Below are 19,317 nucleotides of genomic sequence, written 5' to 3' on the forward strand. Positions count from 1 at the left end.
TCTGCATGTCTTTGGACTGGGAACTGGGGGAGGACTCCACACGCAAACACCACAGCCAAACAGGGATTTGCAGTTTCAGTCTACGTACATCTTTCTCCAGATTTATGAGGTCACTGTGACCTTTGACCTTTGACCATTGGAATCTAAGCAGCCCACCTTTGAGTCCAAGGGACAACTGGTCAAAAGTTTAACAAATTCCCTAAAGACACACTTGAGATATCATGTTCGAGAGGCCAAGAACCTTTGACCTTTGCCGACTCAAATCTTATCCGTGAGTCTAAGTGAACATTTGTGCCAAGTTCCCTCAAGACGTCCCTAAAAACCACGTAAAGTCAAAAAAGAGTTTATTCCTGATGCAATAAAATCTTCCTCATACATCACATTCACAAAAACATGGGGTCACCGTGACCTTGAACTTTTACCCACGTCCACTAAAATCAGATCAGTTCTTCTTTGAGTCCAACTGAATATTTGTCTCCAGTTTGAGGAAATTCCCTCAAGGCGATCTTAAGTTATCGTGTTCACAAGGCTGGGAGGGAGGAACAACTTGAAAACGTGATGCTTCCAGCTAATAATGCCTCCAGATAATGAATAGATGGATGAGTGGACAGATCCCTGTGTCAGCCTTGTTTATTTTGGCTGGTTTGACTCTATCTCCTGCCTCCACCTGTCCACCAGATGTCCTCGGACCTTCCTCCTAGTCTCACCCACCTGCTCACCTGTCCCTCCGTCCCTGATCAGCTCACATTGTGTCAACCACCCGTGTGTCTCCACTCATTTACCAGGTTGTCGAGACATTTATCTTCTGCGTGTGTTGTTACCACACCACCTGCCTGTCTCCCTTTTGACCTTTATCAATACAAACAGTCTGTCAACACTGTCCATTCATCATTAACTCTCTCAATTGTCCCTGTTACAGAAACGGTTTTCCTGGTGGAACAGCGGGTGAGATGCACACAGTACATGATGTCTGAGAACCAGTTTGTGTTGCCTGATCCCTGGTGAGTAATGTTTAGGTGTGTGTGTCCTTTTCCTTTTCTCATCTCGGTGCGTGCCTCGTCTTGTTCCTCTCCCTCGGTGAGGAAGGTGGCGTCTTCACACCCGGAACCCGCTGTGGAAGCAGCAGCAGCCTGTGTCTCCTCGGCTCAAAGTATTAAAATAACTCCTTCTCTTTGAAGGCCCTTTGAGGTTTGCAGGTGAAAGCACGATCTCACAGAACGGCAGATCCACACCGGCCCGTGTGTGCGGAGGAGTTTCAGTGATAGAACCAGCAGGTGCAAACAGGTTCCTGAGCCCAAATGCTTTGTTTGGTTGAAGACGTTCTCCACCTATAAGCTCTGAGAGTGAATGACTTTAGTGGTACATTAACTGGATTTACTAGATCTGAAACAGGATGAGAGAGAATGTATTATGCTGCAGAACGTTAAAACCATAAGAATATAAGAGAAGGATTACCCAGAAAACTCCTAAACAGATTTTATTGTAACTTGGAACTGGAAGTGTAGAACGTGAGCCAAGAAAGTACTCATTAAAGTCTGATACAGACAAAGGAGCAGATCAGGGAATTTTTTCACCCGTGTCTGTTTGTTTGTTTCATTGTTAGCAAGATGACACAAAAACTACAAAACAAACCAATTTCCAACAACGCCTATCAGTACAGACGGTATGTCAACACTGTCCATTCATCATTAATCCTCTCAATTGTCCCTGTTACAGAAACAGTTGTACTTTTCAATGAAAAACCTCAGTGGTTTTCCAGACGGAATTTTACTGCCCATACTTCAGTGTGAGCATATTGAAACTTGTGCAGCAGGAGTTTGTTTTTTCGTCCTTTCTCTTCCGTTCATCATCTTATGACCTTTCAGGTTTTTTCTGTGTGACCGACTGAAGGAGGGCCCCAGACCCCTGAGCTGGGACTCTCCACTGTAAATGGCTCCCCTGTGGCCCCCCTGTGGCCCCCCTGTGGCCCCCCTGTGACCATCCTCACACATTACTGTGCCACTATATATTATATCTGTACAGGAGAATAGCACTTGTCTAATTCCACAGACACTCCCTTCTCTCTCTAAGCAGGACCCAAGATCAGGTGATAGATGAAGGGCTGAATAACAGTTTATTGTAGCGTCTACACTTTCATATATAACTCTGATGGGTGAGACAGAGAGGCACCAACTCTCACCAACTGTCATTGTTTTTGTAGAAAAGTAGAGGGAGATATACTTGGAGGCTGTGGGAGACATCTTCAGACTTCGGGATGACAATTGCTCATGTTGCTCTGTTAGCGTTTGATTATTGTTTCACCTTCTGGTCTCCTTGATGCGTCAAGTCTACGTTAAACTCTTCTGCCTGAGACGCCAGCTGCTGCCTGCGTTCTCCTTTCACCAGCTTTTTTTTTTATGAATCTATTAATCGATTTATTAGTTGTCGAGTCTGCAGTGTGGTTTCCATTCCCACAGCCCAGGGCTCTTAATAGCTTGTGTCAAAATCCAAAAAGATGTACAGTTCATTATCTGTGTGGGAAAATAAAATAAAAAATCCTCAAATCTGAGAATTTCCCTTTTGGTCGAAATAATAATTTGTCAAAGTAACTGATGGTTAATTTTCTGTTATCTAATAAAGTAGTTGAGTAATTGTTTCTGCTTATCAGTGTGAAAGGCCCGGCAGCTACATGCAGGATGTTCATATCAGTGTTTGACAAGTTTGAGCAGCTTCTGTTTTGTTGCAAGTTCAGACAATCACAGAGAAAATGACTCGGCATTAAGTTTCATTGAAGATTCTAATTTGTCGTCCGTGTGTAACAGGAGCTGCCGCCCGGAAAACAAACTTTTCACCGGAGTCAACTTGAACTTGACCTTCTGTGATGAACGGGAGGAGGAGCCGGGCGGGAAAACACATTCAAACACAACACAACGCTCCAGTGACTGCTTCAGATGTGACCTACAAAGATGACCGCCCAAACAGACCCACCCACCGACGCCCACACCCAAAAACACACGAGGCAGCGGGGGGGAGGAGTCTACGGCATTGTTCCTCCTGTGGCTCGAGGTGGCCTGAGCCCCACACCCTGCTGTTCAGACCTCGTTATTGGCTGCTTGTCTCTGTGGCAACAATCAGCAGCAGCCGGAAAAGAATAACAGAGGATAGAGGAGCAGGACCTGAGGTGACCCCCCCTCCATGCTCCTTTAAACACAAACCCACACACACACACAAGGAACAGAACACTTTCCTTTAAAATCCTCTCACTGTTAACAGTTTTTAATGCTCTTCTGCAGGTATAAAGTCACGTTCCTCTAAACAACCATCCTTACAGGCGAAATTAAATCAAAGGGCCGAACAGTGACACTCGTTTCCGCTTAATGAGGCCTCTTCATCATGAGATCATGTGCTGAACATACAGTGGTGACAACTCCATGGACGTGATGCTGCCAGCAGTGATGGAGGCGTCTGTTCCATCTATGATCTTCGAGCTTTTAAAGGATCTCACCCAAATCAACAACAACAACAAAACTTTTCTGCCACCGAGTCCTGGTGGTGCCAAGTCATGAGGGTCATTTTCTGGAAGATTTAAATGTAGTTCATCATGGCTGTGAACACCGCAAGTGAAACTTTCCTCATAACAGTGGAAAGATTAAATCAATCTCAAGAGCCAGAAACCTTCAAAAGCTCAATTAATTAAACCTGTGCAAGGACTTTTGTGATTTTTGATGTTTCACATGCTCATATTAAGTGTTTATGACTTTACCTTTCTCACGTTATGGCTTCATAAGTTTTATTATCCTGCATGTAGTGAAACAACGTTTTGCCATATATTCAAAGCACAGAGCTTAAAGTGACGTTTTGAATAAAATCAAATTTGTCCATAAATTTTACCTGTTTTCCACCATGTGTGAAAAGTTAATCAAGTTTTAAAATACCAGATGTTGAATACAAGATCTGAAAGAGTGGAGGAAGAAGTTATAACAGACTTAAAAGTAGAAATACCCATAAAGCAAAAGTAGAAAGGCATTAAGAAGTACACGTATCTCCACCAAAGGCCTAACAGTCTCTTTTAAACTCACTGGATCCAGATTTTTGTGTGTATCTGCACCAAATTGCACATGCTCATGAATATAAATCCATGAAATATGGTTATTTTTTGCTTAAATCAAGGTCCATGAATTATTCTCTTCGAATTTAATCAATAAATGTTGAAATTAAACAATATATACACGTGTTTGTAGCTTTTTAATGTTTTTACTGGTCGAACTGGGTTAAACTCTATAATCATTTATGTGTGTTTAAAAATCTAAATCTTGATACTTTTCTCTTCAATTTACTGGAGTAAAAGTGCAGCATAGAATCAAAATACTTGATAAAAGTACAAGTATCTGGAATGTTAGTGTGGGTGTTTATGAGACGCTCAACTCTGTTGAAGCTGCTTATCTCTAGACAGCTCCCTCTAGTGGCCATGAGAGACCAGTGCATGTATAAACAACACAGGCTGCAGGACAGAAACAGAAATAAAACAGTTTGACTACATGACATGAAAAGTTTATTGTTGCATATTGTTTGTTACATACAACGTGTAACAAAAGAATTGTATTCACTTTGATGAAATTCTAAAGGATAAAACATGATAGGGAAATATTAGTCGACCAGAAGCTGCATTAATGAAAAAAATGTTAACAACCATTCAATTAGAATCATATTTCAAGGACCTGATGAGCCGAGTCTCACACAGAACAAAGCTGTGTAGTAAAGAGGAGAGAGGAGGCCCTTCAGGTGTGGTTCCTATTATTGCCTGTTGCCGTGGTTATGCGTCATCTCCACCGCAGAGCAACAGAAGGGCCTTACGGTAGTCACCGCCGGTATCTCCCTGTTACAAACACACATAGGCAGTGAAAGTTAAAGGGGGGAAAGAAGTCATAACTGGTGCAAATATGTGTGAGGGTTTGTGTGCGTGTGTGTGTGAGTGATTGATTATTATACCTTGATCATTGAATGCAGAGAGCAGGCGAACAACCTCCTGAACTCAGTCCTGATGTCCAACAAGTCCACCTCACTGCGAGTCACCATCACCCTGATCAGCGTGTTGTCGTCAGTACCAGCACCCTGCAACAAACACACACACACACACACATCATTAGAACATGTCTCATAAACAAAAACAACATGTTTAACAGCATCATCAAGTTATTAACAAGGACCGACTACATTCAACATCTCATTACCTGAACCAAGGAGGTTATGTTTTCACCCCTGATGCACTGAAAGATTACCAATATTCTACTTTACATTATTAAATAATTCAGGGATGTGATCTAGTTATTGAGAAAAAAGTTAAAATGTTTAAAAATTCTCTAACATTCTGGGCCTGGATTCAGATCAGTATTATTATTATTATTTAGTTCAATTTCACAATGACTGAATGAATAAATGATGAATATTCACGTACCTGCTAAATCTACATGAAGACATTTTTAACTTAGTTTTATCCTCTGAATAAAAGCTGCACTGTAGCTGACATTATAATGTGTCATTACAACCAATATAATTTTGTTTATTAGGAACACGTTAAACAAAGAGGGATTTATATAAATATTCTTTCAGACATTGTCGTTCTTAACCTCCTCAGCGGTTTGACTTCTTACCTTCATGGCGTAGTACAGAGTCTCAGCAAAATAGACTGGAACGCTTCGGGCACACTTCACTTCAGAGGGAAAATAGAAACAAAATGAAAAAATGTGTTATTATATAACACCACAGGTTCAGGAAACCAGTACAGAACCAGTCGGCAGTGAGAGTTGACTCATACCCACGGCGAGGAGCAGGTCTCTCAGGCCTCCAGACGTTTCCCTCTTGATGGTCTCCTCCATCTCGTATCCAGACAGCTTCATGTAGGCATCAAACACTGAAACACAGGCGTTTAAAGTTTTTCAGATTATTATGTGAAATTTTCAGCAAAAAGACTTTAAATTTGAATAAAAACACACTCGCACCTTTTCTTAGATGTTCAGCGCTGCGGTTTCCCAGGATGGTGACGAACGACTGCTCATCGGTGCCGAACTTCTGCTCTCCGGCCTTGAAGAGGGCCTAGGACCACACAGAATACACATCACACTGTAAGACTCAAAACTAGACCTGTTTAAAATCAATTTAATATTTATTTCATTGCAAAATTTACTAATTCTTTGTAAACAGAGATTTTAAGGGAGTTTTTACTTGCTCCTTCCACTAGAGGGTGCCACAACATCATTCATCCAAACTGCCATTCCCTCCTCCAACGCACAATAAACACTCTTGGAGTATCCTGCCTAAAGCTACACATGTGACACTCACACCCTCAGACTAAAAGACAAAGATGCCATTGATGGTGAGGAGCAAGAACTAACAGCTGACTCACCTGAGTATCTTTCTCAATCTCTCCCTGCTGGATCCCCTTCTGCCTGTTGGACTGAGGAGAGAGGAAAACATAATGTAAGAGAAGAGGAAGAGGAAAAAGAAGAGGAAGAGGAAGAGGAGGCGAGATTTACCTGCAGCAGAATGACCAGAAGTCTCTTGAAGTGACCGGAAGTGTCACCAGAAACGTCCTCCTCCAGGTCGTCATCATACTCTGAGGGAAACACATCACGACATATTGTCTTCATCTTGGAAAACACAAGTTTCCTACATTTCTTTAACATGCCTGTCTTAAACGTGAGTGTGTGTGTGTGTGCGCGTGTGTTACCCTTTCTGTAAGCAGCTGAGATCTCCTTCACCTGCTGAGCCGTCCGTGAGGCGAGGATCTCCACCAGCACCTTCTCGTCCGTTCCTGCCCCCTGGAGGTCAAAGAGGGGAAAATGTCACAGCCCTTACAAATCCACTCTCCAGTTCCTAAAGTCTTCGTCCACATCTGGCAGCTGCTGCAGCACCTACCTTGATGGCATTGCGAATCGATGTCACATCATAGTCGAGGGGTGCGGACATCAGAGCCACGACCAGGGACTCAAATTTGCCCCCCAGCTCCCCCTTCAGGTCACTGACCAGATCCTGTCGTGAAGAAACATGATAAGTTTTGGTTCATGAAGAACATCCTATAAATTTGTCCTGTGAGGAGGACACCCTACAGACTTGAGGGACATTATACAGTGATTACTGGGGTTATTTCTATTCTCCTCATTAGAGACTTCTGGGTCTATGGCAGTTTCCTTTGTCAGCTCTCAAGATTCACACATCTGGCAGCAATGTGGAAACAGGGGGGAGCGAATAAAACAGCCAGAACCGCTGTGTCAGCAAAATCTGCCTCTAATCAACACGTCATGTCGGGCTTGTTGAATCGGGCCAAGAACGAGTTCACGTAATCTTCAGTAAAAGATGTTTTTATGATTCGCTAACTTACAAACTTAAACCGACATAATTGTCTACAGTAGAACTGTGGGTCTCTTGTGAAATAACAGTCAGTGGTGGAATACTTTTCACTAGTTGAAGATCATTTTGTTTCAGCAACTCCTATAAATAAAATAAAAAGTGCTACACTTATCTGTCTAGTTCAAGATTTTCTTTGTTTTCCCTCCAACGACGAGTTCATGTTTCTATTGTGGTTTGTCTGTCTGTTTTTCAGCAGGATCACTCAAAAGCTACTGAATCGATTTCCATGAAACTTGGTGGAAGGGTGGGTCAAGACACAAGGAAGAATTGATAAAATGTTGGCCCGGATCCTAATAAACAGGGTGTGTCCTGGAATTTTTTCTTAGTTTTTTCTGTAACATAACGAGATAGGGCGTTAGCTTCGGCTGAGTGGCCCTCTAGTGGCGTGATTTACTTTCCTTTTTGTACTGTTTCATATTTAGAGCCCAAGGTTTGCACAGATTGGAATAAATGTAAATAGAAACAAAGATAATGGGTAAAAACCTTGTGTGAAGAACGCAAAGACGTAACCAATGCTAAGAGACGGTTTCGGAGGCCAGTGGGAATCAGCAGGAGAGAAATAGGACAGTTTGGAACACGGAAAAGCATCATGTCTTTAAATGTGGTCGGACGACACGTTGTCTTTACTGCTTTGATGTGATGCTGCCTTCTCATTGCTTTTATCTATTATATATCATATTGTTTTTATTAGGCCTTCAAACTGTGATGTTGTGATGTGTGGTCACGTGATCACGAGGAGCTCCCACCTTTCCAAACAGAGTTTTGTAGCTGCTCAGGATCTGCTGCCTCTGGGCGTTGCTGCGAGCCACCAACAGCTGCAGGATGGCCTCCTCATCAGTCCCTACGGCAACAAGAACCATGGTTACTCAGACGAGCTGCTAGTGTTTATAACTGTTCTCATGTGACATACGTGCTCCATGACAATCCACACACTCTGACTGGCTCGGCTCCTGATTACAAGTGTTTCAACCACGTAATCACGGGCTTCGGAGCAGGACAGCGTTCTGACTCACAGAGAAGCGTCTCCGGTTACTGCTCCCGGCTCATGTGTTTATGAGTCACCGGTGCGTGGGCGGAGCTCCACGCAGACACAAGGGATTACTACACGGATTGTTCAGAGAGGAACTCCCCACATGACACTCTCCCGTTGGTCTGTTGGGAGGAATACTACCGACTGACGTGGCGTCTGCACATCAGATAACATTTTGCTGACAACAGATACACACAAACACACACACACAAACACACACACAACCACACACATCATCTTACCCAGTCCTTTCATGGCTTTGTGCAGAACCTCAGCATCAGCGCTGGCGTTGAAGTTGCCGCTGGCTTTCACGGTTCCTCTGCTGGCCTGCAACACGGAAGATGTGGACAGATTTTCCAAAGTTAGATGTCTTTTCACCAGCAGCTGATGTTTTTTTATTCCCATAGACACTAAATCCTGATACTCTCCACTAAGTTCAAAACATTAAATGTATTCCCACAGCTGTAATGTACAGATACTACAGCACGAAGCCTCTCAAGGGAAACTTCTATAATAACACATCATGCAAGTTGACAACTATATGAACACAGGTGGTGTCATTGTAAACAGAGATTACATCATCTTAAAGCAACATCAGTGGTCAGTGTCCTCATGATCGTTGCCTTGTCTTCAAACATCAAATAATAACAACTTTATTTGTGTAGCACCTTTCAACACAAATAGCAAAGTGCTTTACAACAAAGAGCATGAACAAATTCTGGACAAAGGAACAGATCCAGAATTTTTACATAATTACAAAATAAGGTGTCTATTTCCCCTTTGCATTTTCCACCACTTTCCCAGAGAATAATTCATGAATTTTGATTAAACAGAAAAAAAATCAGGCATATTTAGTGGACGTCTTTCTATGGGTGTGTGCAGTGAAGACGGAAGGAGAGAGGAGGATGAGACATATCGATCGAATCTCACTGGCGTCAAATATTAACACCCGTTATAAATGTTATCAGGACTCTGGATACAATCTGGATATGAGCCACATTGTAAATCCCGGTGTGAATGGAGTCATTGATTCTTTGACTAATCATTTCCCCGGAGTATGGATCAAACAATTCAAAACAGGGAACTGACTGACACTGAAGACTGTGAGAATCTGATAAGGCTGAAAGAACATTAACTGTAAAATGGATTTTACTGAGCGTTTCAGGCTGTGATCATTGCAGCTGCTTCAGAGATGTTTAGAGAGGAACAACCACGGGAATGTCTGTGGAATTCCGACCCTGGAAAAAACATGTGGCGAGTCCAGAAAACAAGCTGCCTGTTAACAACCGGGACTCTGTGTTTCTCTGCAGGAAGAAGAAAAGCTGCTGTTTTTTACTAAACACACTCATCAGCACAAGGTAAACTAAAATCTAATCAATGGACAAACAAGGAGATATTTAGACAACACTGATCCCTTCCAGCGGAATGTGGGACGCCACTTTGTCTCCTACTGTTGACAGGTTGAGTCGTATAGGACGAGTTCGCACATGACCGCCGGGGGCCTCTGGTCCCTGTATGTTGAACACAGGCGGAAGTCAATTTAAAGCACAGACAGTGACATTGGCCCCACACAGGTCTTATCACTCCCCTCCTACGTTTATGAACCGACGTTACTATGGAGACCGGGCCCAATCCATGTAGTCGTGCTTGTATAAAACAGAAGTCACCTGTCATTATGTCATAAAATCTATTTTATGGTTAACGGCCCATGTTGTACAGCTTATGGATATAACCAACAGATTGAAGAACTAATCCCATAATAAACCCAGAGTCAACAAAGTGTCAGTTTGTCTCTCAACACTTCCTGATTACACTGACGACCCGGAGATAACTTCCTGTTTCATTTCTTTTTTTTGAAAAATTCAAATCACAGGATTGGATTATTTCAGAAACACTGTCAAGACTTTTCTGACCACAACCTGTAAAACCCTCAGCCAGACGCAGCAGGTCATTAAAAAGTCAAACCACAGCCTCGGACTCCTGAACGATTTCTTTCCTGAGGCCACGATTCATAATTTCAATAAATATACAAAATGAAACAGTCCTCACTATGTATTCATTTTACACTGCAATAACTTCTGTGAACTGCACTTTATTCTTATTTGTTTTATTTTTAAATTGGTTTGTAGTCACTGCTTGTACATTGTGTTCTTTTTCAGTTCCATGTTCACGTAGCTCAAGCTTCTTTGTTTCTTCCTTGTAAAGCAACTTTTTAACATTGCTAACAAACGTGCTACATTAATAAAGATTGTTATTATTCTTATGTTTTACTTTTATTTAACTTGTACTTTCCAATAAGGAGTGGCACTCTTAATTTCTTCTCGCACTATGTACAAGATATGTAGAAATAAATTATATTCTATAATCTCAAATCTATTCTACTCGATTCTATACAAGTCCTTTTAAATTCGGGAGGCTGTTTGAACTTATGACCCCAGTAATACTGAATTCATGGCTGCAGCCCTGGTTCCAAGCCGAGTTTTTTTGCTTACTGAAGACTTGGATATTTAAAATCTGTCACGAGTTTGTTATTGCACATTATTCTAACTGTAGTAACTTCCTCAAACAACTGGGCTCTGTGGTTTTTAAGCAAATGTTACTCAAACAACAGCCATGGGCATTTGACCAATGTGATGCAAATGCATGTGAGTATTATCAGCTCCGGGACAGAGCAGATTACGTGGGATTGACTCAAAATAAACCACAGTGTCTATTAATAATATCAAAAAGAGAAAATGTGTGGTCAGCGATTTGTTAAGATCCGTTTTGGAAAACAATGGAGCTCTGTCACACTAAGGAATACACAACATCCGCCTTGGAAACAGAGAAAACTTGTGAGTTTTGTATATAACTTCAGACTAAACTGTGACTGCATCATGTCTCACTGTTATCATGACGATTTTCATGGTGGCGAACCGACTCCACCCTGACAAACGGGGGGGGAAAGAAAGAGCTGTTTCCCCTTTAAGAGAGGAATGGGAGGCTGGATTCAAACTGCAGGCGAGACGTGGAAATGGTTTTGTGAAACGGAGAGGTGGAGAGACGCAGAGACCCACCCGAATGGAACAGAGCCCATGTGACTCATACACCAAACTTCCCAACTTCCCCCAAATAAAACCTCTCTGCACACACACACACATACTTTCTTGTGCTTAGTATCTTAGGGAGTACACCCATTGACATATTGCATTCCCTAGCCCTGTCCTGACCTACTTACCTTAAACAGTAGAACTAAATGCCTGACCTTAACTTAATTCTAACCATAACCCTCAACTGTTGGAAAAGTGAGGATCGACCAACATGTTCTCTCTCATAAGATCTAAACTGAATATGATACTCACAAAAATAAAAGTACACACACACACACACAGACTTTCTATACTCGTACGGACCCTCACTATCATTATTAGCCCCAAACAACTTAACACTAGAACTCCTCCTTAACTCAAAATCGAATTATTCCTTATAAATAGTTTTTTCTCCTCAAACGGTCTTTTCAAGTGGCCTAATTACAAAAACTGAAAATGGGTTTTATAACAAACATAGCAACACAAGTCCATTCACACTTACAACGTGACGGACTGGAAAGTTGTATTTTTGTATGTGTAATATTGCAGTTTAAACACACATAAGGACAGTTGACTTATTCAGCCGCATGAACATAGTGGCTATTATTCAAAGTATCTGCTGCCACTGATTAAACATCAAGTAGGGACTTTGGAAACATGTCTGAAGTTTATCAAGAGTGAATAAATAAACTCTGCATCTGTGTTCCTGACTTGTCCTGCAGTCAAATCTAATCTGGGCATTATATAATGGGGAATAAAGTGGGCGTTGTCTTTGAGTTCAGATGTAAAAACCACTATGAGTCACACATTAGCATAAATAACGGATTTTTACGTCGACTATTGAAGGAATTGTGACGTTAGTTGTAGGTTTAAAGTGAAGTTTGACGCTTTTCTTTGTGTTACAAGCTTTTAAAAAGATACTTAAGAGAAGTGGAGCACACTCACCATTTTGAAAAGTCTTGACGGTTTATTGAAGAAGATGAGGAAGAAGATCTGTTGAAGAGAGAAAAGCTTTAACCTTAAGAAACTTAAGTAGAAACTAAAACTGGTTCTTCATCAGTTTTAATCAAGTTGTTTTTTCTTCTTCTTCTGTCTGTCAAACTTACTCCTCGGTCCCCAGGTGAAACCCCAGGTAAGACCCCGGCTGTCCCCGCTCACCAATCTGCTCTTCCATTCCCCCCCAAGTTACAGCCACTACCCCCCGCTGACTGAGGAACTTACCGGGGACCTGAGAGACGAGGCTCGGGCAGCGGACACAGAGAGACCCGGTGGAGATGGAGGAGAAGGAGGACGGAGAGAGAAGCTCCAGCCAGAAAAACCCTCAGCTGTGAGTGTGTGTGTGTGTGTCAGCCACACCCCGGCAAGAGTCCATGGAACAGCCCTGCTCCCAGTGCACTCTGGGAAATGCTGTTTTTTATTGGAAGTGTCGATGATGGAAAAAGTTTCCAAAAGTTTTTACAACTGCAGAAAGAAAAGGTACGATAGAGGATTGGGGCCACTAACAGGTGGAAAATATAGGTCGTAACATTAAGAGTGTTAAGTAATATAAAATATATGTTTAAAAAAATTGTAAAAATGTACAAGAATTAAGTGATACGAGAATACAGTGGTTATATCATGAGAAAAAGTCCTTTATTTATAAGAATAAAGTCGAAATATTATGAGCTTTAATTCATATTAAGAGAAAAAGGTTATACAGATTTATTAACTTAGAATTAAGTGATAATATTACAAGAATACAGTGATAATATCATGGGAAATTAGATAGTCGTGAATTTATGAGAATAAAGTTGTGACATTATGAGAGTCAAGTCATATCAAATTATAAAATATAAGAATGAAGTTATAGGAGAATACAGTGGTAATATAATTTGAAAAAGGTTCTAAATTGACAAGAATAACGTTGAAATGTTACAAGAGAAAAGCCGTAAATGTACAAGAGTAAAGTTGTGATTACCAAAATAAAGTTATAATATTACAAAAAAAGTCGTAAAATTTAGAGACTGATGTTGTTGTTGTTGTTGTGTTGTTGAAAACAAAAGAGCTGCAGTCAGACTCAAAGTTGATGATGAAGACTGAATCAAAGCAGACAGCTGAAAGATAATAAAATAAAAATGTTCCACCGAGCTGAGTGGAGCTGCAAAGTGGGGAGACAATTATCTGTGCGTTTGTCAATACAAACAACCTCTTTCACATTACACATAGTTATTAGATCCACTGTTAATATGGAATTATTGATTAGTGCAGCTTTATATGTCAGTACATCAGACCACTGGACGACAGGAAAGTCTGTTATGCTTTGCTAATGCAAAAAGTCAAAAACGACAAGGAAATTATATTTCCATCATAGTATACAAACAAACTTTGTCCGATGATATCAATTTTATGAAATATCATGTGGTGCGACCATCAAGAAATTACCAATTTGGGACTTCGATGATGAAATCCATTCAAAGACAGGAAGAAGCATCATAAACCATTTTGCCAAGGACCCATGGAAGCAGCAACAGGTTTGTAGCTCTCTCTCAAATTTGGAAAAAAATAACTTTTTTCACAGCTGGTATGTAGTTGCCACATTTGGATATCATGTGGTATGACCTAAAAAAAACTTTAAATTCTAAGTTATTTCAAAATATACATATTTTGATTCTAAATGTCATAGTGACCTTTTGTGCGGACCTAGTTTGTTTTCTTCATGAGGCCAATTCTGTGGCCTTAAATTTTTACTGAGCTAGAAAAATATCATGTGGTTCGACCAAATGTGGTGCGACCATTGCAGAATGTTTGACATGATAGATATATGTCCTAGATTGGGAGTTTTGGGGCTTTTTTAAATTCGATTAAGGATTTATACACATAAAGTACTTTAGAGTATTATTTTTTTCTAATATTTCAGAAACAACGGTTTATGATAAATGTTTTTACAAAATCATGAATATATACCACCCCAAAAATGTAACATGTAATTTATCTCGGTTATATTGAATTTATTAGTAATTTATTATTTATTTATCTGTTTTTTTATTTATAACAGTTTACATTTATTTGACCAGATGCCACTTCCAAGCAAAATATGCAGCGTGTTAATTCTGACCCTGTAGCAAGAGCGGAGAACCTTGCTCAGAGAAGAGAAGTATATATAAAACCTTTTTAAAATAAACTACAAATAAAGCAACATGAAGTACATATTGCTCTTTTGTGTTTTTCATTACCGGACCAATCTATCATTAGTCCAAAATATATTTTTGATTTATGGCATGACATTACATATCTTTTTAAGCTACAAGAGAAATTGAAAATTCCTTCAGAATACGTAAATTTTCACCACTTTCTAACTTTCTGCAAATTTTGGTAAGAAGTTGAGCATGTTAAAGCCCTCAAAAAGCCAATTCATTTGCCTGAATAATAATAATAATAATAACTAGCTTATTCCTAGAGATCCAACATCAAAATAAAAATATGATAGCAAAAATACAGTATCAAAATATATAAAATTTCTAGGGCTGCAAAGCAGCACTGGGCGGGCCCGAGCACATGCATTTTGAAGCGTTGCATGCGTTTTGTCTGAAAATAATAAAAAAACAAAGATTCCTTTGATATTTGACCGGCTCAGCATCAAAGGATTCATGGTCGATGTATGTACAGAACATCGTGTTTTAATATCCAGGACATCGTGTTTTTATGGCGTGTAATCAAACTTTGACGCCACGCCACGGTCACACCGTGTGACTAAAAAAAAATCCGTCAGTCAGTTTTTATCTCCATCTTGTTGTGATGACACTCATCTCGATTTGAAGTTGATCCGATGAAAACCCTGGAACAAGTGTGCTCGGGCCCTAAACACTTTAGATGTGCAAAGCTGAAGTAGTGAAGTTTAGGTCAAGGGTTGGATATGGATGAAATAACCGGGCCCTGCCCCCATTAGTATTTCTTTCCAAACCACTGGGTTGTTTCTGTGCCTTTCACCAAAGGACCACCAGTGTGTACATGTTAAGGTAAAACTGAACTTCACCATGAGGCAATATAATCTGTGACTGACAACCAGCGGCAAGGACACATCACTGATGTTACATCGTGTTTACAGGTTGGTTTGTAAACAAGGTGCAGATTAAAGTTCAATTTTATGGCTTATGTACCAATAAATCATAGACATAATGATTAAATATTAAACTAACAAACAAATGAATAAATATTAATGTGTTAGTCAGACACTGGCCAAATACTCTACTTGACTAGTTGACATCAGGCTTTGACAACGGGTGGAGACTGAAACCGAAGCTGTTGTGACAATTGCAAAAAGTAGATCTGTTCAATAGAGAATAGAAATATGTGGAATTGATTTTACTTGTTTCTTCCATGAATGTGAGCTCTTGTCTTGCCTTTTGCTTTGGCATGTATGGAATCTTCATACCAGGTCAATGAATCATCAACGAGAGCTGCAGATCAATTCTAACAAAGAGACTAAACACACTCACACACACACACACACACACACACACACACACACACACACACACACACACACACACACACACACACACACACACACACACACACATAGACCAGTTTTTTTTTTAAAACATATATTTATTGATTTTATACAGTTTTATACATTTACATCAATTTACATACATAACAACCTTCCACAATCTGAACTTATGGCAGTATAAAATGTCAGTTCTTAATACAAATATCACAAAAATGGCTAAGTTATGATTAAATTCATAAAATCAAAATTCAAGGACAAAATATTACAATGAAAATACTAATTTCACACAGACCAGTTTTAAGTGAAATTTGAAACGCTCATCTGAAGCATGATCTGTTATCATTTCCAGATGTCCAAGATATTTCAAACATTATGCAACAATACAGAAGTATTTAAGAAATACTCAAAGGCACAGAGATTACTAAACACCCATAAACTGTGTGTTTTGAGGAAGCCGGTGTAAGTCACCCTCCCTTTTCTTCTAAGGACCATAATTCTTATTAAGTTTATGGTCCCCAATAATGTTGTTTTTACCAGAGTTCTCATGTCGTTTGTCTCCTTCCCTCAGATTAACAAAACGACAAATAGAAACACAGAATAAATTACCCGCTACACGTATCACTCTGACCTATGAACCCACCAGTCCACAGAAAGTCTCACTCTTTTTCATATACACACACAAACACTAACTGCCACTGACTTCACCCTCCAGCCTGTATGAATAACACATGTGTGTTGGTTTCTCTGCTACTTGTATTTGTGTTCCCTGTTCCCTGAGGTATTTGTTACTGCTCTGACAAAGAAAGATATGAGTAATAGTCTAGTAAGCCTGAATGTATCCTTCAATTTGTAATACTAACAACAGAAAAGGTGTTGCAATGAAACTCTTGTGAGGAACCGAAGACCACATCCTCTTCCTGAGCATGTCCAGCATGCATCAATACTTAAGTACAGAAAACAAAACAAAAACAAGTGTTGAATGATGTATAAATGCTACTTCAGTCGCTATCATCACTGTTCATGTTACAACCATCAGACTGGAACCTGTGGTGGAGGCTATAGTGCCACCAAGAGGAAGAGAGAGGGAAAATCCACAAAACCACAACCTACATTTAAGATGTGAAGAGTCCCAAGCACACACTGCAGTTATATTCAGAACGTATGTCCATATGTGAATCATTAAAAGGTGTTTAACATGACGCTACTTTTTTTACCATGAGACTAAAAGCTCAGTGCACATACTGAGAAAAAACAATGAGACATATTATAAAAACAACTGATTATGATCATGAGGCAAAAATGAACTTTTTCATTTGAGAGGTTTGGTAGAAGGCTGTTGGCACTGTGGTCCAGTGGTTAAAACTGTCACCTCACAACAACCAAGTTTTTTGTTTTCGAAACCTTCTGTTTTCTGTGTGGATTTTACATGTTGTCCGCCATCAGTCATGAAGTTTCACCCAGTTTTTATAGCATCAAATAACTAATTTAAACCAAATTTACATGAAAAGTTTGCCCTAGGACAAACACCAGTGTGATAAGATAACTACCTTAAATTAGAGAATCAGAGAAATTTACCAGAGAAATGTATTTGCTGTTTAATTTGACTTTTTAGATTTGCTCATGTCCTATTAGCTAACCTATCAGTATAGTCCTCTATGCTGTGATTGGTCTGCACAAGGTTTTTTGCTGTTCTTATCAGCTCCTACTTAAACAGGATCCACTGGGTTACATTCGCCATTGCTCCGAAGCAGGGGTCTTCAACGTTTTTCAGGCCAAGGACCCCCAAACTGGTGGAGAGATGTAGCAGGAACCCCCTACTATATATATATCGTATAAAATTGTGTTTTATATTAAACTGGGCCTAGTGCCATGTATAAACATATAAGCTATTCAAATATTACATGGGTTCATATATTCATGTTTTTTATTTAAACATGTGCAAGGTACAGGGTGGCCATGCCACTGCCATTTATAAACATACATCTTGCATACAACACTGAGCTATTAAAGTAATTCACACATTCATGTTTTTATTTTAAACATGTAGAAGAGACAGTGAATCCTCAAGCCATCTGTGGATGGCACACATACTCCCACATTAGTGAGATGTCGGACTCTGATGGGTAGCACACAACTTATCTAACCTTGGACGGATGGCAGTTGTCAGGCAGAGGGTCAAATCACCCTCACAATATGTTGGATGGATGTTAATGTGATTTAAAGACAATTACATTTGTGGGAAAAAAATTGATTTGAAAATAAATGAAAAATAATAAAAAAAATTAAAAACTGTCTTATCAACCAAAGATTTCGCGACCCCCTGCAGTACCTCCGCGGACCCCCTAGGAGTCGCGGACCCCCTGTTGAAGACCTCTGCTCTAAAGTAAACAGAGACGACTGGAACCAGAAGACATCAACACCAGCATAGAAACTCTTCCACCACTAGCATTTTGGTGGTGTAATGACGCAGAAGCATGAATCAGCATTAACACAGAGTAGGGTTTATGACCTGCACGGCCCACCAGGGGGCTACGGAGAGGCTTTGGCTTCACTTTCACTGGAGCTGTGATGTCGTCCATCTTTATTTACTTTTATTTAGTCTGTCTTTATATAAACGAGGTTGATGTAGAGTAATGAGACACACCTCACTTTCTGGAAAGAACGAAACTGGAGTGATCTCACATTTAGTGGCGTGATCTAACTTTTATACAAAAGACACGTTAAAAAAACATCTTTAAGACTTATGGATATGTGTCTGTTTCAATACTATTATTATTATAAGTATTGTTATTCTTTATATTTGTATCTTATTTTTTGTGCTTTGTCTCGTTTTTTTGTTTTTCCTTTTTGTGTATATGGGTGCATATGTATGTATGTGTATATATGTGTGCTTATATGTATATATGTATGTGTGTGTGTGTATATATGTGCTTATATGTATATATGTGTGTATATGTGCTTATATGTATATATGTATGTGTGTGTGTAAATATGTGCTTATATGTATGTATGTGTGTGTATACATATGTGCTTATATGTAAATATGTATGTGTGTATATATATGTGCTTATACTGTAGTTATATGTATATATGTGTATGTATGTATGAGAGAGAGAGAGAGAGAGAGAGAGAGAGAGAGAGAGAGAGAATAGAGCATGTATATTAAGTTCTTCCGACATTTTGATATTAAGGTGAACATGATAAGCACAGTCTTCAGAAACATAGAAACAGTGACATTTATTCAGTCCCACCATAAACCAAAATGTGTAGTATGAAAAACCTCGATGTATTTTTAATATTCCCGGACACCTGCTCCATCTAAATCTGTGCACCCATGGTAATTC

General features: G+C 39.8%; 1 protein-coding gene across 1 annotated transcript; it reads right to left on the reverse strand.

Annotated features, from left to right (window-relative positions):
* Positions 1-4,514: 4,514 nt before the first annotated feature.
* On the reverse strand, positions 4,515-19,309 carry anxa5b (annexin A5b). The gene is made up of 14 exons (XM_061083432.1): positions 19,306-19,309; positions 12,706-12,809; positions 12,430-12,477; positions 8,659-8,743; positions 8,133-8,227; positions 6,895-7,008; positions 6,707-6,797; positions 6,513-6,592; positions 6,383-6,433; positions 5,979-6,072; positions 5,795-5,890; positions 5,631-5,689; positions 4,969-5,091; positions 4,515-4,855 (listed from the first exon to the last, which is right to left on the reverse strand). Exons 1-14 carry the CDS (start codon positions 19,307-19,309, stop codon positions 4,793-4,795), a joined length of 1,107 nt encoding a protein of 368 aa, XP_060939415.1. The 3' UTR covers positions 4,515-4,792.
* Positions 19,310-19,317: the final 8 nt, after the last annotated feature.

Source organism: Limanda limanda, chromosome 2, assembly GCF_963576545.1.
Source record: "Limanda limanda chromosome 2, fLimLim1.1, whole genome shotgun sequence".
NCBI classification, from domain to species: Eukaryota; Metazoa; Chordata; class Actinopteri; order Pleuronectiformes; family Pleuronectidae; genus Limanda; species Limanda limanda.